Below are 23,647 nucleotides of genomic sequence, written 5' to 3'. Positions count from 1 at the left end.
ACCGCTCATCCTATGAAGTGTGGTCTGCACATGTAGCCATAGCCTTTACATGTGTAATCTGTACTTTGAACTAAGCCACATCTGTGGTCTAACAGAAAAACTCAAAAGCCTAATGAAGGACATCCTTAAATAAATCAAAAGGAACACACATTTATCTAACTTAGCTTTGCCTTAATTTTGTTCCTCTCTGTCAGGGAGGAAAAATCCCAGCATTACAATAGACTAGACTAGACTAGAATAGAATAGAATTAAGCAGGTTGGAAAAGACCTTCGAGATCATTGAGTCCAACCTATCATCTAACACATCTAATCAACTAAACCATGGCACTAATAGAACCAGTTCATCTACCATGGGTTTTGTCAGTCATGGATAATAGGTTGGACTTCATGGTCTCCAAGGTCTTTTCCAACATTATTCATTCTATGATTCTATGTTACTTACAGAGCACAAACAAATATATTGTTCTTGAATGAAACTCAGATCTGTGACATGAAAGTTATGATATGGAAGGAGGTAAACCACTAAGTACCAAACAAGAAAAAAAGTAGCATAGAAATAGAAAATGAAAATATGTGCTTCTTAATGATGCATATAGCTTTCTCTTTCATAGCTATACTTTGCACTGTTTCCCTTTGGCATACAGGGCTCATACATTTTACAATGGTCATGTCAGTGAAAATAAGAAAGAAAAAATAATTCAAGAGAAAGTAAATGAGCTGGAGATAACCATCTGACTATTTTAGATTTAAAAAAAAAAACAAAAACCAAACAACCCACAAAAAGTGATCTTCATTACAGCTATTCCTAAGAGTCTAGATATTCCTTAGTATATAACTTCTAACATTTATCCCTAATGCTTTCTCATAAATGGTTTGCAGCTTCATTTTTCCTCTCCAATGTACTTCTTTCTGTTAACTTAAAAATAATGCAGCCAATTAACCTCTCCACGATATGCTACTCAGAGACATAACTAAAAAGAGCATGTACATGTCAAATTATCCAGGCAGCAGAGTAGAGTACATAGCATTGTCTTAGCTTTCAAGAAACTCATCCAACATTCACAGAAATTGTTCTAAAAGCCACACTTGAAAATCAAAATAGAAAAAAAAAAGAAAGAAGTAGGTACAGAGAGGGTTGATGAGTTTAACAATGCAGTTCCTGGGTGGCTCCGTTCCCTGCATTAATAGGAGGGTTTGTCTACTTGCCATCTCACTTTCCTGCAGTTCTGGGCAAGCATATGCCACCTCTGCCCACCTGAGCTACTGCTGGACACAAATTTATGTTCACTACATCAGTTGTCACAGAATCACAGAATGTTAGAAGTTGGAAGGGACCTGTAGAGAACATTGAGTCCAACCCCCCTGCCAAAAGCACGATCACCCAGGGTAGTCTGCACAGGGAATGTGTCCAGGTGGGTTTGGAAAGTCTCCACAACTTCTCTGGGCAGCCTGTTCCAGTGCTCTGTCACCCCTCACCGTAAGGAAGTTTCTCCCCATGTTGAAGTGAAACCTCTATGTTCAAGTTTGTATCCATTGTTCCTTGTCTTATTACTGTGACCACTGAAAAGAGATTGGCCCCCTATGCTTGACACACACCCCTCAGATATTTATACACATTAATGAGATCCCCTTTCAGTCTTCTTTCAAGACTAAACAGTCCCAGGGATCTCAGTCTCTCTTCATAAGGGAGATGCTCAAGACTCCTAATCATCCTCATGGCTCTCTGTTGGCTCTCTCCAGCAGATCCTTGTCTCTCTTGAACTGGGGAGCCCAAAGCTGACCACAGTATGCCAGGTGTGGTCTCACCAGGGCAGAGTAGAGGGGAAGAACCTCCCTAGACCTGCTGGACACACTTTTCTTGAGGTGCCCCAGAATACCATTGGCCCTCTTGACCACAAGGGCACTTTGCTGTCCCATGGAGAACTTGCTGTCCACTAGGACTCCAAGGTCTTTCTCCATGGCGTGGAGCTGGTATATGTCTATAGGCTAGAGAGGACTGGAGTGTAAAAGAGAAAAATAAAAGACAAGTTTCACAGCAACTTTCATTGAAGCATGTGCATGTGCATTTCTTATACATTAATAGTATAACTAAATAAATTCCCATACCAATTATCTGGCTTTTAGTATTTCTGTAATTACTGCATCATTAGTAAGTGCCCAAACACTGTTGTGCTGTAATCTGGGTATTTAAAGTATTTAAAGAAGACTGTGCTCTACCTGTCTTTAAAGGTAAAGGAAACCAATAATAAAATTAAATGTAGAAATATCTCAGGCACTACTGAAGTACCTATGCTGAGCTTTCCCAGGGCTTTAACCACTACTTTCTATTCTTTAATTCTGTCAAGACTTCAGCCCTGTAGCAAAGAACTATTTCACACCAGGTCTTTAAGCTACCAGACATTAATTTTAAAGTAAATAGCACAACTGAAGCAGTATGTGATATCTTTTCTCTGGTTACCCTCATTGGTACACACATCTGTCTGGGTTTTAAGCATCTATTAAAGGGGAAAATACTCTAGTTTGTGGAGTTTTTATCTCCTGGAGGAGGACTTAAATTACATAGTTGTATTTTATAACCATGGTGGTCAGAAATGCTTTGGGAACAATGCTATCTCACTGGAAATGGATTATTCAGTCCTGTTATAAGCAATGTTTGTGAGTTTATTCTGGTTTGCAATAACTTTGGTTTCACTCACATAACTCTCACAAGCACATCTGATGCCTGGGATGAAATGAACCACATTTTCCAATGGGAATGCAGAGAGTCCATGAATTTTGATTTTTTTACATTTTTTTGTGTGGAGAAACATCTATGGTGGCAGCTGTGGGAATATGTTTTGTAGAGATGTGACAGATGGTAGATACAGAAATGGTCCTTTTGCTCTATCATGGTCTAATTCAACAAAACAAAACCAGGTAGAGTACAAAGTTAAAACCAAAGTCACGTGTACAAAACTAGAACCAGATATCCTAGCAGTCACCACACTTGTTGTTTTTACTTCTTTCCCCCCCCCCCCCCCACCCCCCCCCCAGAAATATGAACACTCCTATGCTAGGTACTGCCTCAGAACTATTATTGAATATTCCTCATCAGACACCTCTTTGCACAGAGCTGCATGTTTGTGTGTCTCAGTGCTGTACACAAGTTATTCACCTAATCATCTCAGTCTCTAATGTTCTGCTTTATTAATAAACTTCCAAAGATAAAAATGATGCTGACATTTTCCTGTCAAAATTGGCTGTTCTATTCAGTTGTTTCATCTACCTCAGAGAGCCATCCAATCCCTCTTGCACCTTGATGAATCAACAGCATCCACCTATATTAACCACAAGAAACTATTTAGGTTTACATAAAGCTCTACCATCTGAGTCTAAGGTGATTCAGGGGAACAGCATGTATTTTGTCTGCACTACACAGTCAATGTCTTTGCTGCAGCCAGAAATAGCAAACGTTTTAAGAATTATACTAGAAGCATAATGAAACCCAAGCCACAGGCAGTTGAACATCTATCTCAACTTTCTCCCACAGGAGGCAACTCTTTCAGACACTCATTGGACTCTTTTAGCTTATAAAGGTATGCTATAGAGAACATTTTTTTTAAAAGGACTCTTCCTTTTGTCTTGGTACCAAGTAAAGAATGACCATTGTAATTTCTCCCAGGCAACCAGCCCCAGAACAAGAAGACACAGTCTCGAGCTGTGCCAGGGGAAGTTTAGGCTTGAGATGAGGAGAAAGTTCTTCCCAGAAAGAGTAATTGGCCATTGGAATGTGCTGCCCAGGGAGGTGGTGGAGTCACAGTCCCTGGAGGTGTTCAAAAAGGGATTGGACGTGACACTTGAAGCCACGGTTTAGTTAGTCATGAGGTGTTGGGTGATAGGTTGGACTTGATGATCTCTGAGGTCTTTTCCAACCTTATTGATTCTATGATTCTACATGGTCAAGTCCCAGTATAATTTATTTTTTTTCACTTCCTAATATCAATTATCTAAAAGTGATATTTGTGTGAAATATTAAATCTCCAGTTCAGTTGTTCAACACTAGTATTAGAACTGCACTTATTCAAACTGCATTCATTCCTTGTAGAGAAAAGTATTCTGTAGTTTCTTCAGTTCTTTTCATCCAAGACTGTAGAGCAGCTTTCTCAGTGTCAACAGAACTTGAAATTGCAAAGGCATTCTGCTGAACTGGCTTTGTCTAGGGTCTGCTCCACAGAACATCTATCAACTGCATACATACTCAGTATTACTAACATGTTTTGATGTCTTTTCCTAACAATATCCAAGATATTAGCTTTAAAAAGAAAGTAATTTTTTTCAGGAATATTAATAATGAAAATGTGGGCTGAACAGATACCAGATTAATTATCACTCTGACAATACAGTTAAATCGCAGATACATTTGTCCCAGTAACATCTTGTGTCTCCAAAAAAGCAAGATTTCCTCATGTAAAACATGATAATGTACCTTCAGGGCAATTAACTCCAAGAAATGCCACTGCTATAATTCATTCCTCGTTAATCAATTTCTCTTATTATGAATTATAAATCACTTGCTCGTTTTACTTTTGCATATTCAGTAGCTCTTGCCACCACTACCTGGTTGCAAGTAGCCCAATCTGGAGGCGTTTCCACATCCCCTGAACCAACCAGTCACACAATGAGACATGGAGGAGCAGGGCCAGGTATGGGGACTGGCAGACAAGGTGCCCCCTGCTTTCAGCAGGCACAGTGAGCCATGCTGCTCATGGAAGTGCATTTAGGCAGCATATCTCTTGTAATCAGCTGCACAACAGAATCACTTCGGGACCTGATACTTATTATGCAATAACAAAACAGCTGCCTCTAAATGGCTGTAATATGCCCAGCTAAGAGGTGTAATATAAATATAAACCACACCAAAATAACCATGTAGGTATTACACTTGCATGTGTTCAATCTGGCATCACACATCCAAAGTACACAAAGCTCTGAGGAAAGACATCTCAAAAAGAGTGTCAGAAACCATGAGCAGATTCGTTTTTCTGACTCTCAGAACAACATGTTCTTTCGTATCCATTACTGCACATAGTACTACAGTGTACTTGTAAAAGAGGGATCGATACAGAAACTCAGTATTACAAATGTTGCTAGGGCAGAGCTGAGGACACCAACAGGATGACTTATATTCAGTCTCTTGAGAAGCGAAGAGATCAAACTACATTCAAAACCAGGTCAGCCATTTCTACCTTCTCCTGACACCAATACCACTCAATGCATCTCTGAGACTCTTGAGACATTATGAAGAGAGTATGCTCCCATCTTTCCATGTAGGAGAGGGGTTTGGGTTGTGGGTTTTGGTTTGGGGGTTTGCTTGTTTGTTTTTTTTGTCTTGTCACTTGTCAAATTTGACCAGAGAGCTATGGCTGTATTTACTGTAGAAAGACTTTTCTATTTTCCCCCATCTCACAGAAATGATTAGAAATGATCACCTTTTTGAATGTAGCTACTCTTTCATAAATGCACTTTTCTATAGTTATTGGGTGGACTAGGAAAAAACTTCTAATGGCAGGCAGACTTCTCTTCAGACAGCTCTTTTGGCATTTCTGTAGCCCTCTGCATTCTTTCCAAAGTTTAAACTACAGGTCTAGGGACTGTTTTCTAGCAATGCACCTTTTAATAACATATGCAGCAGTAATACCACTTTCCTACAGAAATTCATTGATCCCCTGCTTGCACATCCTAGAATTGTGTCAGCCCTATGTATCACTGCCTCACAAATGGACTTTACATGCAATTGCTTTCACACAACAACTATTGCTGCTTCAGCACTTTCTAGGAACAGACTTATGTCAAGTCAGTGTAACCTGTTCATTGAACTTGTGGATATACAGTTCTTAAAACTAAGGCAATTATGTTTTTTAATTTTCTGTAAGTAAAGGAAAAGCCCCAACAGTTGTTTTCTTCAATAGAAGCTGATTCATCTTATTCATAACAATGCACAATGCATCAGCAATTGGCTCAGACCTTTGTAAAAAGCCTCTGCTCACCAGGCTGAAGAGTTACTCTTAATACCTTCATCTCCGATTGAACAGGTTTTGCTTCTTAAAACAGTGAGAGATAGGTTAAGAGCTCACTCTCATTTAAAAAACTTCTTTCTCCTTGGTCACACACCCTCAGAGAACAACTTCTGATGTTTGTTTGCCTGGCATGCCAGTTCAACTCACTAAAACCTCTTCTCACTAGAGTACTCTCATGTTTTCCTCTTTTCATGAATACGGCCTACATTTAGTGTCCTGTCTCAAGGAACATGATAGATGGGTTCAAATTCTCTTTAGGCTGTGAACCTGATGCTGTGTGAGCACCTTTAGCCTGAAGCTAGTAAAATGAAAAGATGTGTTATAGGGAGTGCAATAATGCATCATGACAAGGTTAATTCTGTTTTGACAGACATGAGTGACAGCTCTGTCACTAGGTGCCAAGATTAAGCTGAATGATGATTCAGACGAGTCAAAGTTGTTTAAGTTGTTTATAAATATCAAAAATACAATTGCCTCTTGAATTTCCACAAGAAATGAATGTGCTATTTCTTGTGAAGTTTTAGGCTTAGTCTTAAGCTAGATCCATATTGTTCAATTCAAAAGAAAGACATCCAAAATGAAACACCACTTGTCCAAACTGAGTCAGTAGTCTGGGCTTTTCATATGTAGTGAAGAGAACAGGCTCTTTAAGGATGAAATTCATCTCATACAGTAAATGCCTTAAAAATGTAAATGGATCATTCTAGAAACACTCATTTCCTCCCACTGACTATAAAAGGAATGTAGATGACTAGGTCAGATGTTGTTATCTACACTGCAGATGAATCACATTTTTATTGGCTTGACTGGAGTCTGGGCTAGAGCTTAACAAAGAGAGTATCGTGAGGCCAAGGGACATAAGCACTTAATTTTAAAAACAGGAATTTTAAATGTACAGTGTAAATGACTGAGATTCTTGGTTGGATAGGCATTTTTACTGGAAACACTGAGATTCAGAAGCTACTGCATACTGAAGAAAACAATGGCAAGTTAAGTGTTGAACACTGTTGACACTTTGCCTTCCAAAAAGACTAAAATCAGAAGACTTTAAAAGTGCTCTGAGTAATCATAGAGAATAATGAAGAGGAGGGAATTTAAGGCAAGCTAGTACAGCTGAAGCTGAACTTCAGAGACAGACCGCCTACTTAAGATTACAGCACACAGCATGTTCCAGTGACTTTCTGACACTTCATCTATCTTACTGTATGAACTGCTTCCAGGAGCAGATCTACTCTTCTAAAACTCCCACTTCTGTCTCTACTTGTCTTTCACTTCCATCCCTATTTGATGTATTCAAAACTCTCAGAAAGTATTTCAGGAGACAAAAGCCATTTGAGCAACTGACAGTCATTCTGGTTATGTGGATTTTCATATCAAAATTAATCATTATTGGGGATTAGTGGATATCTGAGCAGACTTTTTTATTTTCACTTGCTTACAACAAATTTTCCTGGTAGTACCTTGTAAAAACAAAATGCAAAAGATGCCTTATTTTTTTGAAGAAGTGGAATGCGCTATTAATGCAAAGTCTTAAGCAAACTGCTTTTATGAACAATGTAACTGTATTAAGAAAAATGTAAACAGGACTAGAGATATAAGGTGATATTCCTGGAATATGGAGGTTTCCTTTCACAGTACAGGAAAAGGCATAAATGATATCATTACGGATGCCTACCAAAAGATAAACCAAATACCCCTGCTGATACGCAGTTTTGGTTGTTGAGAGGAAGGGGGGCTTTTCAACATTTGCAACTGCTCTGTCTTCATCCTAGACTCTGGTAAAATTCACCAGGCTTGGCTGCTATCAGCTCTTGGTCTCAAACTGCTGCAACCAAGACAAGTGATGACTACTGAATTATCTGCGCCCTCCTTTATCAGAAACTTGGCAGGGTACTGCTACCTTTTCCATGAAAAGTATTATACAAATCTTACACAAAATCTTATTTGCTTGTAGGTGTTGATATCTATAGTGAATCAGTTGTGTGAAGGAAGATTTCAGTGTCTTATGTTTCATAGTAAATACATTAAACTGTTTAAGTTTTCAAAGTGCTTTAGTTATGGTCCTAAAGATTTTACATAGCCTTTATCACTCAGTAGATTTCAGTATATAACTTTATTTTAATTTCAAAAGCTATCCTTAGGTATAATGAGGTACCTCACTGACTGACAAAATGTTTCCTTAAAAGACAGTTTAAAAAACATACTTGGAAATAGGATTTTCCATTACACTAATTTCTACTATTTGACCTCTAGACAGGTTCCTCTGATGTAATCTACATCCATAGAGACTGAACAGACTATTGTAAATGTAACTTAAAAAAAAAGACAATACAAGAAATTCACAACCTGTTCTGGCTTCTGCTGGAATAGGAGATCTGATAACTGCATTTCAGCTCAATTCCCTCAGCTTCTTCACTTAAATTTTCCTAGGCAGGTAATATGGAAGAGCTATGAGCAGCATTTTTCAATTATAAAATAGTACCTTTAAAGTGAACATCTAACAGCACTTCTGTTCAAACATAGCCCAGCTTATAACAAAATGCAATATATTTAGAACAGTTTTTTTTCCCTACAAGGGATCATTAGGGTAGAATAGCAAGATAAAAAAATATTTCTGGAAGTAGCACACAAGTTGTGCTATTCCAGAATTCAGTCCTCAAACTGGTTTCCATCATTTTTAAACCTGTAGCATTTTCAAATTGCCAAATTCTGCTATAAATCCTCCAGCAGGCCTAAGCAAGAGGTTAAGAAGTAAGGGAGAGGAATATTTCTGAACATCAGAGATATGATTACTTGAACAAATGTTATCAATTATGTTATGTCTGTCTGTAACACACAAGACACTTGTGTACAGCAAAATCCTGAATACCTGCAACAGCCAAGAGAATCTGGACATATCTGAAGAATGAGGTTTTCCTTTCTGTAGACAAAATGAATATGCTTGTTTAGGCTACAAAGATGAGAGCAACGGAATGATGAAATAAAACATAAATTCCTGGTGGCTGAGGAAAGAAAGTTTGCCCTAGTACTGTGCCATATAACCTGGCAAATAGAGTTGTACTTGATAAGAATAGGAATGGATTTAACGTGTTAAAGGAATCCATGAGTTTGTCCTTGTTTCCTTACATCTTTTCCAAAGTTAGTCTATAGTGAAATAGCTTCGGTATAAAATAAACTCAGGATATCATAAAATTCAAACATTCTTAAGATAGTATCATAATAATAATATCGATAATGAAACACTCTAAACAAGATTAAACCCTCAGTGTGCTATGCACAGTTATATAGTCAAGACAGCATCTTATCCAGAAATGTTACTGTCTGGATAAGAGAGAGTAGTATGAGAAAAGTGAGACTGAAGACCACATTAGTTCTAGTAAGTAGTGTGAAGAAATACATTGTCACCTGTCTCTGAGGAAATGTTCCAAATCATAATGGCACAGTCATATGACATTTTGTCAAGAATTCAGAAACAAGTAACCCAAGGAAACTAAGTGCAGTTTAGAAAATGCTCCAAGCTGAGAACAGTTAGACACCAGGGGAGTGCACACAGTTAACATTATGTGTGCTTGTCCTACTCTTACTTTTTCTTAGTTGAGGCAAAAAATGAGCTAGACAGACCTAATCCTGAAATGCAAAATCATGAAGAAAAACCGTGCAGGTTAATGGCATTTGAAGTGACCTATTAGTTTCCCAGTCATGTAGATCGGGTGTTACAGACACCCTCAGTGCTTCTCCAGAAAACAAAATGGTGATCCTGCAAACCGTTGAGCATTGCATTGTGCAAATGGGAACATTCATGGGATAACTGCTCTCTGTTGGTATCTGTTTAAGGGCACAAGTAAAGCTCATTGTGTAAGGAAAGTTATAAAAATCCTTGAAAATTTACAGAAAAGGGGCACAAGATGATATTCTTTAATTGAAACTGATCAATTAGATAGTGTTATCTGCTTCAGAGCTAAGTGCTAATGAAATGCCTGGTAAAAATGTATGCACAACACACCTGCCACAGTGCTGTCTGTAAGTATAAAAGCTACAAGCATAGCAAGGGCAATAAAAAAGGGCTCTCCACCCCACATGCCTCACAAAGGGGTTTAATCCTGCCCAGCTCATGTCCTCCTGCCTGTTGCCACCATAGCTGCTGCCCTCAGGTCAGAAAACAGCAGGATCTGTAATGAGCAAAGGGATGTAGTTGTAAGCTACCCTTTACAGCATAGTCTTTGTGAACTCAGGGATTGCCAGGATTATATCTAGGCATTGATGTCATGCCCTACAGCTAGGAAAACAATTTAGAACATTATAAGTAGTAGGCCACTGCACAGTAACCAATGTATTCATTCCATCAAAAAGAAATTAGACTTTTTATAGTAGAGAGAACTGATGCATTTAGACAAACAAGAGTTAAATTAGAGGGAAATAATATGTTGCTTAAAAAAAAAATAAAATAAAAAATTCTCAAACTTCCAGTAAAACCTGAACTCTGCTAGCTGCAATCAAAGGAAATTATTTATCCTCTGATGTATTCAAAACCAGGACATTTTCTTAAATGACAAAATTTCAAGTAAAATGTTGTAGTTTCGTTGGAATGATAAATACACATTTACAAGTAAAATATGTATTTGAACTGAAAGTAATGCACCTGACTACAAACACCTAGGCACTGCTGAAGATATTGTGGCAAAATACACGTAGGCATATTCAAATAATTCAATCCAATATCAGGCACGATATGAAACATTTATTTTCATACCACTATAAAATGATCAGAGATATCTTGACTGTAAATACTCAGTTATTTAGTATTTTTCTTTACATACCTGCATTCCCTGTAGAAACAAAGCAGAATGATATTTGTTTCAAAACTTAACAGCTTCATTCTACTACCTAGAATAATGCTTAGATAATTTTTGTCCTGTAAGTCAGGTGCAATCGTGCATACACAGTTAATCTAGTAATACATTTAACCTAATTTTATATGCAGCCATAATAAATTCACAGTACCTTTGACTAGACCACAACAAAGTTTGCTGAAGTTTGAGCTGCAGCATATATTTCATACATAAACAGACTTGATCTATGCTCTAAGCAGCAGTAAGCTCATCTGACTTCTCAGCAAAGATTTTTTTAAAAGTAGCATTTCTTCCCCTTTCAAAATGTTCTTACCTCTTCCTTTGTCTTTTTTGATATGACTCTTAGCCAGTCTCCAATCATGCTGAGTACAGCTGCAAAGTAAGCAAGTCCAACAAGGATCCAGAACCACACCACTGGCTTGTAAAAATCTAGGTACTCAATATCTGATCCTCCTAAAAAAAAACCAATATAGTCAAAATTAAATCACATTTAATAATGATAGATACAAAACTGCTTTAAAATTCTTTCCATAAAAGAAAACCCAAACAGTTACTTACAACTTCTATTTCCTTACCCATGCAAAAATGCATAAAAATAAAAATTTCTTGAATTTATCTAAACAAATTTCTTTAATTTATCTATTTATCCAAATACATCCACTCTTGACAACACAGTTTGGAGAACGTGAATTTTACATAATGATTGCTGATCATTCCTAATAATTAAAAAAAGAACACAAACTGATTCAAATTCTGATAGATCATTATTTTAAGCAATGTCCTTGAGGTTACTGGGGACAGCCTGAATGAAAGGACTTCCCACCTGCTCCAAATAACAATGCTGTACCGAATTTAAAGTACTGACCTTGATTATGTAATGTGTTCACATCCTGAGAAATCTGATTTTGCAAGAACTTTGAAACCCATCTCAGTACTTACATTAATTCATTAGCCCTAATAAAACAGAATATCACATGCTTTAACAACTGTCCATGTTGGGCAGGCAAACATTAACATCTCCGTCTAGAGAAGGAAATCAGGGTGCAAGGACTTGAGCTGAACTGATCATACTCAGAAAAAGGTAGACAAAAGACATGTCAGCTGAAGGCAGCCTTTTCGAACTGGTGCACTGGTTCCTTTATTTCAGTGTTAAAGTATAAACCAATAAATTTTAGATATGTGTGTAATGGAGCTTTCAGGTACAATACAGCTAGAGAGAATAGATGCCTTGTATCTAAACATACCCCCCACCCCCAAAAAAAAAAAAAAAAAAAAAAAAAAAAAAAAAGAAATTATGTTCATCCAGAGCTCTTGAAAACACAAAATAACTCACATTTCACATTTTGCAGTACAATAAAATAGAAGCCTGGAACTTGCAATTCATCTGTCTTAGAACAAATAAAATCATGCTCCTAGTCTGGGTTGCTGCAAATAGAAGCTTGATGTATCTGGCCACAGCTGAAGAGATTCCACAGTGAAATATTTTCAGGCCCATGACAGTAGCCTGTATGGGTACATAATATGTTGCTTTGTGTATCTGCATCCTCTTGAAAGAGTTAGAAAAAAATATGGCCCCAAAATATCAAGCACCTTGTTGCAGTAACAAGATTAACTCTCATGAAGACTAACAGATTTTCCTAGCTGTTATTATCTAATCATCACAGAGGTTATGTGCAAATAAAGATTTTTCTCCTCTTTATCTTTGTATGAAAGCCTTTGTAGACAGAAATTTTGTTAGACTTATATCATTAAGCCTTTTTTATCAATAAAATCTGTTGAGCTGTAGCAGTTTATTCAAAGATGAATCCACATTGCAAAAATGGGTATACTTCTACACTCTTGCATAGTCACAAGTAAGGCAGAAGACAGGGCTCTGTCTGGACAGGAGACAGCAAACCACCAAAGGGTTGAGTTTGTCACTGCCCAAGACAAGCAAAATATCAGAAATGAAGCTGTTTGTTAACATCATCCACCTCATGTCAATCCAATAAAACAGAATTTAAAGAATGATTCACACAAAATTTGTTGTTGTTCCAAAATCGTTGATTACCTCCATCCCTTCGATCAGAAACTAGAAAGGAACTATGCTCAGTGGTTCACCTTCTTCTCCAGCTGTTCATAACAATATACAAGAAATTATCATATAAAGCACCCACTTGGTTTCTAAGTTTTGCTATGTTACGTTTATAAACTGAAACATAAGTCTGCCAGTCGGCAGGGAACATTTCCTTTACAGTTTATATCTAACTCATTTACAGCAAGGTTAATTACCAGGGCAGGAGTTAGGACACATTCATATTCAGTCAAGAGCTGGCCAGGAGATGGCTCCATCTAGCTATGCCCAAAGGACTTCAGCTTTCCTAAATTAGAAAAGGACAGCCAACAACCCTCTATGAAAAGGCTTAAGAGCTAAAATTTTATTAGCTAGGTTCTGAATTTCATTGACTCCTCAGATGAGGTCTCAGTTTGATGGAACACTAGAAAGAGAAAGACATAGCTAACAATGTTTGTCCTGAGATAACTACTGTCTTCTGTAATGCATTAACATCATCGAATTGTTTTGGTTGGAAAAGACCATTAAGATCATTGAGTCTAATTGTTACCTAACTCCTACCAAGTCTAGTGTTAAACCAAGGCCCTAAGCACCAGATCTCTGCATCATTTAACACCTCCAGGGAAGGGAATTCAACCATCTCGCTAATCATGGAGTACTATAATGCATTTAACTGGGAATATGATTAAATAGGATTTCACTGGTAGGAAAACACAATCAAAAGTCAACTGTACTGATTTTAAAGTAAATGGAATTCATTAACTACTGATTTACAATTCATAGAAATGGATATGAATGTATTTGGATATGAGTATGTATAGATAAATATTTCTATACTGAAGTTTATGAGATAATTCATCTAATGATTTTACTGGCAACACTGTAAAAAGTGTATCTACATGATACATTTGTATGGATTTTCCATAGCATAATTTTGACTTAATAATGCTATCATGTTTAAGCTACAAAGCAGATTATTTTAGAAAGCTCTTTAGGAAGCAAAATGCTGAGAAGGCAGAAGATAAATTGTGTTGTTTGTTTGGCAAAACCAGTTTTGTAGGCCAAAGGACAAAACCTTTTTTCAGCTTTGTTTGACCTCAGTCTCAATAGGTTACAACCACAATAAAGAATAAATATATCTCCCAGCTGGAGTGCCCTTAATCTTCAACTAGAAGCCTCACTGACATATTCTTTTACCAAGAGCAGCCACAGTTTATAGCCGAGATGCTTTGTGGTGCAAATCTTGTTCAAAGATGCTTGAAATCTACGAGAAATCAAAGAGTATGTCTAAGTCTTCATCACAGGCTAGTGTATTGCTGCTGATACCATTGTTATATCTGCCAAACAAATTGTTTTTGAAACACGTGGATTACAAACACTGTGGCCAGTGTGGCAGGAACAGGAAGGTGATCATCCCCCTATACTTGGCATTGGTGTGACCACACCGCAAATACTATGTTCAGTTCTGGGCCACTCACTGTAAGAATGACATTGAAGTGCTGGAGCATACCCAGAGAAGGGCCAGGAGGTTCATGAAGGGCCTAGAGCAGGTGTCCTATAAGGAGTGGCTGAGGGAGTTGGGGGTGTTCAGCCTAGAGAAAAGGAGGCTGAGGAGAGACCTCATCATAACTACCTGCAAGGTTAGAGCAAGGAGAAGGACAGCCTGGTGGCAAGTGACAGGACTAGAGGAAATGGATGGAGGCTGTGCCAGGGGAGGTTTAGGCTGCATACTAGGAAATATTGCTTCACTGAAAGGGTTATCAAACATTGGAATGGTCGGTCTGTGGCAGTGATGGAGTCACCATCTCTGGAAGTGTTTAGCAGCAGGTGGACCTGGTGCACAGGGACATGGTTTAGTGGTGAGCTTTCAGGGATTGGTCAAGGGTTGGACTAGATGATCTTCGAGGTCTCTTCCAGCCAAAGAAATCCTGTGATTCTGTAAATTATTTGGGAGTTTCAGCACTTTGGAAGGCATAGGTTATTCTTGGTCCCAAACACATATTCCTCTACTGAGGTGAAAAGCATTATGTTTTAATGAAGAATGGCATTAGAGAAGATTTCAGGGACACATTATGACAGATTCTGGTTCCCATTAAAGGGATTAGGTTTTCCAAATAAATGTACTTAATTTTTAAAAGTTGTGTGGTTTTTTTTTTTTATATAAAACAAGTACACTTTAAATAAATCATTTTATTTTTGCCATTCTGTTCACCATTCCTTCTACAGTTAACCAACTCAAAATAGAAACATGCAATTATTTCTGGAAAGTTGACTGGTTTTGTTTGCATTTTTACTTCAAAAGTAGAAGCCAAAAATAGAATGTGCTACTGGCACTGACTACTTCAACTCCCAAACTGTATAGATTTCTGGGTTGTTCAGAAGCTGGCCCTTCAAACCAGGAAATGCCTTTAGCAATTTTTGTCTGACATACAAATTATTCTAGGCATAGATATATGATGGAATTCAAACACATTTTTAATTGTAGAGTAACAAATGCTGTCCTTCATGCCCACTGTGACAAACCTAGCCAAAAGACTTAATTCACACACATCATTTGTCCATGTCCAAAGAAATACTGTGGTTCAGCCATGCAGTTTGAAAGAGGACTCCAAGGACTGCAAATGGGGCCAGAGAAAAGCTAGCTTATGTAGAGATGTGGGAAAGAACCGTGCCTGGGACAAGATCTTGTTGCACTACCTCAAAGAGACAATATAAGTAGGCCATACAAGTCACTTGATGCCAGTCAGTGAAAAAATGAAGAGCTACTTCAGAATACAAAGCACAGCTTATAAAACACTCTGTACACGATGTCCTATAGAGAAATTGAGCAAGACATCACATGCTGACTTGAACTTAAAAGTAGGCTGCGTGGTTCACACCAGACAGACCCTATTATGGACGTGAAGTCTTGTGGTGGAAAAGAGCACTTCCAAAAGCCAAAAAAAGATACAAAGCCTGTGGGAGAGCGCATGGCTCTCTTATAGGATGCTTGACATATGCCTCTTGTTCAACATAACAGCAATTTCTTTCTGTTAGAGGTCTTTCTGCCAGGTAAGTAATACCACATGGTGAGAGCAGATCAACTGGGCTGCTATGACCACCAGGTGAAGTGTTCCTGTTCAGTGACATTAAATGAGATGAAAATATCTCTGTACTCTACAAACTGGGTCTCAGGACAAGCAACACAGTGCAGACCCAGATATCTGTATTACAGTGGCAGTACATCAAATTCAATTACAGACCAAAAGAGAAAAGAAAAAATAGGCTAAACATCAGAGCTCAATCAGTGGGGGTGAAAATGAAAGAAAGAAAAAAGAAAACACACCAAAAAAACCTCAGCCAAACAAACCAAAAAAACCCCAAACACAAAAGAGTTAGAATATATTTTTTTAAATGAGACCTGCAAAATTCTGTGATTCAATTGGACTAATTGCAGCATAACCTTGTACCATTATTAATCCCCACTGTGAAAAAGACTACTGATGTGCTATTTACACCTCTACTTAATTCAGCCAAGTCTTGGCCATCTCATCTAATTTAGATTTAGATTTGAAAACTCTTAGATAAATTCCCTTAGAAGTATGTTCCCATCTGCACTGCTAAGGATTTATCTGCATGTATGAACAATATATCGGCATGTTAGACGTATATATACATACCTCAATGCTAACTTTAGTACCCAATAATATCTCATTATGCTAAAAACCCATCACATTTCATACGAAAAGATCTCTTTCTTTTCTCTTCACTGAATGTTCATAATACTGGCTGGACTTTCTTCTGTTATATTAAAGTCAATGGTTTCTCTTGAACAACAAAAGGGTGGTTTGTCCTGATTTTCATAAGACAGTGCAGGCTCTAGTTCAGTTTCATACTTCCTTTTGTGTGTGTGTGTGAAAAGCTACAACTATGAACTTGTTTCTTCAATTAGCAAGTGTACTGGTTTCCCTACAAAAAATAATAATTAAAAAAAAAAAAAAAACAACCCCTCAAAAAATGAGAAAAATCAAACCATTGCATAATACAGAAGAAATACTAAGTTTGTTTTTTGGAATACTGTTCACGCACTACAAGAGCTCTTTCTTTTTCCCCTCTTTGCACACATCTGGAGTAATCTCTCTTGCTAGTGGAAACTGCAGCTGAAATTTCCATAGATTCCAAACAGCAACCTGGAGTCTGAGTACAAAAGGGCATGTTTTGGCATTCTAGTTTCAGGGAACAGAGCACTTGGTCTCCATTACGATTGAGAACAAACTTGTAGAAAACTTCTGGTAAACTCCACAAGTATTTCTAATGACAATTAGCATTACACTCTTTAACCCCACTGTTAACAACACTTGGTGCAGCTATTTAGAAACACCCTCTCCTTTTCCTCCTGGAAGTTTCTCAGGGCCGCTCTTCAGCTCTTAGCTGCAGCGGTGCCAGAAAGCAGTGAGCTCCATGTTAGTAAAAAATAACAGATATTGTAAGAAACGTTTCTTTTAACCCTAATACACATTATGACTGTCATGGCATTTGTATTTAGGGCTTGCAAACGTGGTTTTTTATTCCTTCTGGGCTGACAGTTCTTCCCCAGAAACTACCTGAATAATTGATAGTTTTCAAATATTTGGGAATTTTCTATTTTTGAAGGAACTTTATGATCCCAAACTGACCCAATCATCAAATACCCCATGGACTTCCAACATGCTACAAGAATAGTCTGCTTTATTTTTACTGGAAAAATGTTCACTCCACTTCAATTGCAAATGGGAGTATCACTGCCCATCACTCTGCTTTAGATCTTAGCATAATTCAGAGTGGAAGAAGGTAATTTCCACTATCATATTGAAAAAACTTGCCTTTGTGATAAGAAAAAAAAAATCAGAGAAAAAAAGAAATTAATGCCAATGTGAGGGTTTTTTCCCAAATGCATTGCCACCTAGGCAGTAAGTGGACTGAAGCATCATTCTTCCTGCTGTGTGTGTCACTGTGACAAAATAGAACCACAAACACCCTGCTCTAGAGCCACAATTTCAGATGTAAATCCCATATTCTATCACAACAGCCTTCCCTACAGCCTTACATGTCTTAATTCTACATGCTTGTTTGGCTTCTGTTATGGCACTCAGGTTTCTTAAACTTCAAGGAAAGGGTGTTTTACATGAAGCCTGCCACAAAAATATCAATGGCCCTTAGTCTCTGTATGGTGGTTATGACTTGCCTAAAAGAGAAAACAAGAAAACCAGAAAATTATAAACACAATTTACTAATCTCTTTCTGTGCAAAACATTCTGCATAATTCCTCCAAATTAACAAGAAAGCCTAGGCCTTAAGATAATTTTTTTCTTGCAGCGTTGGATTTCTTCAAACAGCCTAGTATTTCTGCACACCGATGGTTGTAAACTTCTACAGTGCAGCACAGCCAGTGAATACCTTTCCTATTTCTCAGATTTGTTTAATTAGACAATTATGTTCTGGAATGGCAAGAAAACAAATGGACCACCTTGAAAAAAATCCTTCAAGTCACTTGCCATAAACTGCCTCTGTCAGTCCACACAAAGGTGAGAATATGGTCAGCTTCATTTCTGACAAAATACAGTCCAGTGACAATTTTATGATGGAGATACTCATCTAAACCCGTTCTCTTGAGCATTGTCTCTGCAAGTACAAATCCAAATCCCACACACTGAAACTTTAAGTCAATGGCATATTATAGCACTGATACAAGTCTTGCCCATGCTACTCAAAAAGAAAATAAAAAGCATTCATGGCATTTTGACATCATGCATTTACAGTGGAACTTTAAAATGAATTTAAAAATATAAAATTATGAAATGAACTATGCATGACCATAAACTACAGAACAATGTAATCTAAGGAAAATCTGTAGAAAGAGAAAACGTTTCCTAGTAAAATTAAAAATGAGATATTATGGAGGAACAAATTGTAATATCAAGTAGTCTACAAATAGAAGAATCTGTGGAAATTGATAATGATAGTAGCACTGAAGTTGCTCAGTGTTCTATTTAGAGCAAAGTGGGCCTTTGCACAAAATGATTTACAGTAAATATAACCAGGATTTAAGATACTATTATTTTTATTCTCTGACATACATGCACCTCTCAGGAACAAAAAGTCCAAAAACACCCAGACTCTTGGCTTAGAAACAGAATGAATTTTTTATTTGGTGCTAGGTACGATCTGGCTAGAATCACAAATTCCTTAAGACAAAATAGATATAAGAAAAATAATAATGGGAAAGGGAGAAATCAGTGAGACATGTTCAAAAGAAATGTGGAAACATCACAAAAACTATGTAAATGTCCAAACAAATTTCATTTCCCTTTTTACAGAGTAGTTCTTTAATTTATAAGAATCTTTGGCAGCTTCTCGCACACCCTTTGTTTTTCAAACAGCTTGCATGACTTAGTACCTACAACACTAAATTTCCTCTAATTTACCCAGATCATTTGCGAATGTGGCAAACAGTTCAGACACTTCAGAGGTCTCTGTGAGACTTCACCAATCTGAAGAACTTTTGCCAGGCGCAAGACCTGTCATTCCTGCTGTCAAGGCAAACCTCAGGCCAGCCCACATTCTCTAGGAGAAGCTACCAAACCTTCACCTTCGTGCACTTGGACTCATGCAACAGCCATAGGTACAGAAGGAAGATGAAAAGGGACCATGTCAGGTAGATGTCTACTGGAAACACTTCCTTCCAGCAACGTAGGTCACTGACAGCAGCCCAGCACCACTGTCTTCAGCTACCTCTACTTAGCACAGAGTTCAGAGGGGGGAAAGAGGCAACTCATGAAAGAGAGATGATTGTGCTGAATGAGGAGAAGCATGAGACCAGGCTGAAGAAAGCAAGTCTCAGACTCAGAGCACAAAGCTCTGAATTTCTAATCCTCACATCAACACATCACTCACTCAGATCAGCACACTTTCTCAACACAGACAACATGAGAGAAGTGGTGCAACATTTTTAACACTTTTTCAAGAAAAAAAAGTCAAAGATACTTGATGCAGAGAAGTAGCCCAAGGGTTTTTTTAGCTAAGTATGTTAAAGTTATTTGCAACGAATCCAATCTGGGTTAACAGAACAATAAAAGTTGGACACATTAGCTACAGTTTGTGCTAAACCAACTCCTTGCATTGCAAAATGCATACAAAGGGACAACTATGTATGTAACAAACAAAAGCAAGCACAGAAGCAGGATCCAAGAGCAATAAAGACAACTCAATGGCAGAAACAGAGCTCTGGAAAAACACTTTGAAAGTAAGAAATGCACAAAAAACCCGAGTCATACAACTTCAAAAAGTGGGGCATTTTAAGCAACTCCAGGTGAAAAACAAACAAACAAAACACAACTTATTCAGCAAACTAAGATACTGTACTAATTCTTTCACTTTACTCAATCTGTAAGAATAAAAAGTCTTCCTAAAAACACAAGTAAAGAATCTTTGGAGAAAAAATCAAGTATGCAGAGACAGGCACCACAGATTTCACTTTCCCATCTCCTGTCTCTAGGCTGCCACATCATCTAAGATGAGGGCAGGCCCCATCACATGCACTGACACAAGAATTATAAAGGGTAAAACTGAGAGACACCACAGCTGAGATGTATCTGTCATAAAATAATATAAAAATGCAGGATATATATCATAGTGCAAAATACTATAAGATACAGAGTTATGAGAAAAACTTACCTGCAACATAGTCACCAAATCCAATGGTAGTTAAAGTGATAACCACAAAGTAAATTGCATCTAGTGTACTCCAGCCTTCTATGTGCTTGAATATAACTGCAGGAAGAGCAACAAACAGCACGCAGCCAAACAGTATGAATATAATTGTTGAAATTATGCGAATCTTTGTCTGACTCACATTCCATTTCTGGAAAGGGAAGGGGAAAGAGAGGAAACCCATCATTAATAAAACTGCGCCACTGTACACAAGCACCAACCACCCACAGTGACACAGCCTAAGTTGCTCGAGAGGACAGTGTGTTACAATTCTCACACAGGAAAATCAAAGCAAGGGTTCCAAAGGGAGGTGTTCTTGTATTTAAGTTTAGTGCCCATGAAACCACATTTTAGAGTCAGCATAAGCAAGGTCCAGCTCTGTAACCCAAATCACAGTAGTAGTTTGGGTTATTGAAATGTGAAATACCCTGCTCTGACACATCAGAATCTCCCACTTCTTCTGTAAGTAAATAGAACCAGAGACTGTTCCAGACTGCAACACATAGATCATCGTTTTCATTCAGATATTAAGAAATGGAGGCAAGATGCTGCTTTTTACGTTGAAGCATTCTTCTGTAGGGATACATCTATTGCCCAAAAAATTGGAAATCATTATCTCTATGAGCAAAAGGCTGAGAGACATGTTAATGTCAAATCTTCTATACTTTAAAGGAAAAAATAAAATTCTGTTATTAAAAAAAAAAACCACAGAATGGATACAAATAAAATGTTCTTATGGCATGTTTTTGCCTTTTATAGAGAAATCTCAAAGGAAATGGGTGTTATTCACCTGTATCTTGTCTGGACTTGAACTGACGTTTCAATGCCATTTCTTAAAGAGCTTTCAAGCTTGTATTTTCCTGTTGCATGAGGCTACTCTGCACAGCCCCAGTTTGCCTTCTTCAAAAATAAAGCCATGGCATATACCCTTTCTGCATAGAAAATGTGTCCTGTCCCCAGGATTAGAGCTTGTTGTGGAAAAAACAAATTCTTCTAATATTTGCACTGCTGCTGCAAACAGCTGTAAAGTCAGGCTGCTTACTTAGCTGGATATGATGCATTTTATATCCAAAAGAGAAATAGTACATCAGAAATCATTTGTCCATCAGATAATAGTTCTACATACAACATTTTACCAGAGGTTAGTAATACATCTAAAGAACTAATTTGATTAAGTTTCACTATCCAATTTATCCTATACTTCTAAATTCTCAGAAAATATCCTTTTAGGAACTGCAGTAGTAAAACACAAACTTGAACATTTCCATATGTGAAACGGAAACCAAGCAAAGCAAATTAAGCTCTTCTGCTAGAATTCAAGGCATTTGGTTGTTAAGGTCTGGTTATGGCTGAATTTTGTCAACAGCTGCATATGCTTCTAGTCTTTTTGACAGGTGTCTTCCTCTGCTGAAGCTGTGCCACTTTGCATGAATAATTAAAGACTGGTATCCAAAGAAAATGAAGGGCTAAACCTCTAGGCTGTGCTAAGCAGTTTAATCGAAGAAGCTGAAAATACCTTAAGCTAGAACATCCTGCAGTCTAGTGAAGAGACCACCAAGGACCAATATCAGGGAAGCACCAACAGGCTCTTTATCATTTAGATTGTTCTGCTTCTGTGAATACCCAAAGCCTTAGCCACCTAGAGACCCATACATCTTGAATTGTAGGTGCTTATATGCTGTAATCATCTCCTCAGGTATGATGGCATCTGAGTAGAGATTTTAAGAACTGAGATTTTAGACTCAGACACTAAATGTCTTCTGTGAAACAACTCAAAGCAGCAGCAAGAATTTCCCTGCAGCTCCCTTCTTCAATCTCTGAGTCACTGATCTCCTATCACAATCAATATGAAAACCTTCAAAGAGGAGCATCAGAGCAAGCATAGGAGTATTACAAGTGCAAAGTATTTTGGATTTTGTTCATTTTTGCCAACCGTAGTCATTGCAGGTAATGTTGGGCTTCACCCAATTCTCAATTAGAGGTATTCAGTAACATGTTCAGACTTCATAAAGGTCTTCCCACCTTTAGCTATACATCTGGTTACAACAATGAGCTACATTCTGTTCTTCAGACTTTGCACTTGTTAAGTTCAATGAACAGCATGAAGAACAAAGAAGGCGGTCAGCATACTCACAACAAAGGTATCTTCTACTTTGGCAATTCCTTTTCCAAAGATTGTTCCTAGTTGATCTCCAACACCAGCCAACAGAAAACCAAACAGGGGAATTCCCAATAAGGCATAGATGATACAGAATATCTTTCCACCTTGTGTGCGTGGAGAGATGTTTCCAAAGCCTAAATGACAAACAACTTGAGATGTTTAAGAAGTTACATAAATTACATTACACATTTTAAAAGGACTGCAGGAACAGAAAGGTTAAAACCAGATCCTACTAGATTAACCATATGACACAGCAAACATAAAATATAAAAGTAGTGTGGGTCATACAATCATCTCTGAGCTAAACAAGTCACAATCCTGCTATACAATTCAACAACTCATTTCATAGTTTATACACACTGCAGAGAAGTAAAACTCAGATAATTTTTTTGAGGCGTTTGCTGTTTGTTGTGGTTTTTGTTGTTGCTGTTTGTTTTTAAATAAATGACAGCTTTTCTTATCTGCTACAGGTAGTTAATACCAATTGGTTAGGCTATGCCTTATCCTCTGCTACGTGCAAATAAAGGTCTACTCTTGTAATTGGCAGGTTGCAGTACTTGTAAGCAAGCTACAATTTCTGTGTTTCAAAGTGAAGCAGCCTCAAAACAAATCAAAACAAAACAAAATGAAACAAAACAGCATTTGGGTTTAACATATAGATGTTTCTCTATGAAACCTACTATTTTTTAGGTTCTGCTCTCATGTAGGTAAGCTACACTGATGATGTGTTGTCAAAACTACTTTTTTACTTTCAGTACCTGGAAGACTAAGCTGCCCCTCACTCAACTTCATTGAAATG

The 23,647-nt window shown here is 37.6% G+C and overlaps 1 protein-coding gene across 3 annotated transcripts in view; it reads right to left on the bottom strand.

Annotated features, from left to right (window-relative positions):
• The window catches only part of KCNK2 (potassium two pore domain channel subfamily K member 2), a 126,778-nt gene that overhangs the window by 6,049 nt on the left and 97,082 nt on the right, over positions 1-23,647 (bottom strand). For all 3 annotated transcript variants that reach the window (XM_054169994.1, XM_054170007.1, XM_054170000.1), the window contains 3 exons: positions 22,822-22,982; positions 20,652-20,838; positions 11,220-11,359 (listed from right to left, as the gene is read on the bottom strand). In XM_054169994.1, the coding sequence (XP_054025969.1) occupies positions 11,220-11,359; positions 20,652-20,838; positions 22,822-22,982 (488 nt within the window). The remainder of the gene's footprint in view (positions 1-11,219; positions 11,360-20,651; positions 20,839-22,821; positions 22,983-23,647) is intronic.

Source organism: Dryobates pubescens, chromosome 2 (assembly GCF_014839835.1).
Source record: "Dryobates pubescens isolate bDryPub1 chromosome 2, bDryPub1.pri, whole genome shotgun sequence".
NCBI lineage: Eukaryota > Metazoa > Chordata > Aves > Piciformes > Picidae > Dryobates > Dryobates pubescens.
This window is presented reverse-complemented; position numbering and strand designations above follow the sequence as displayed.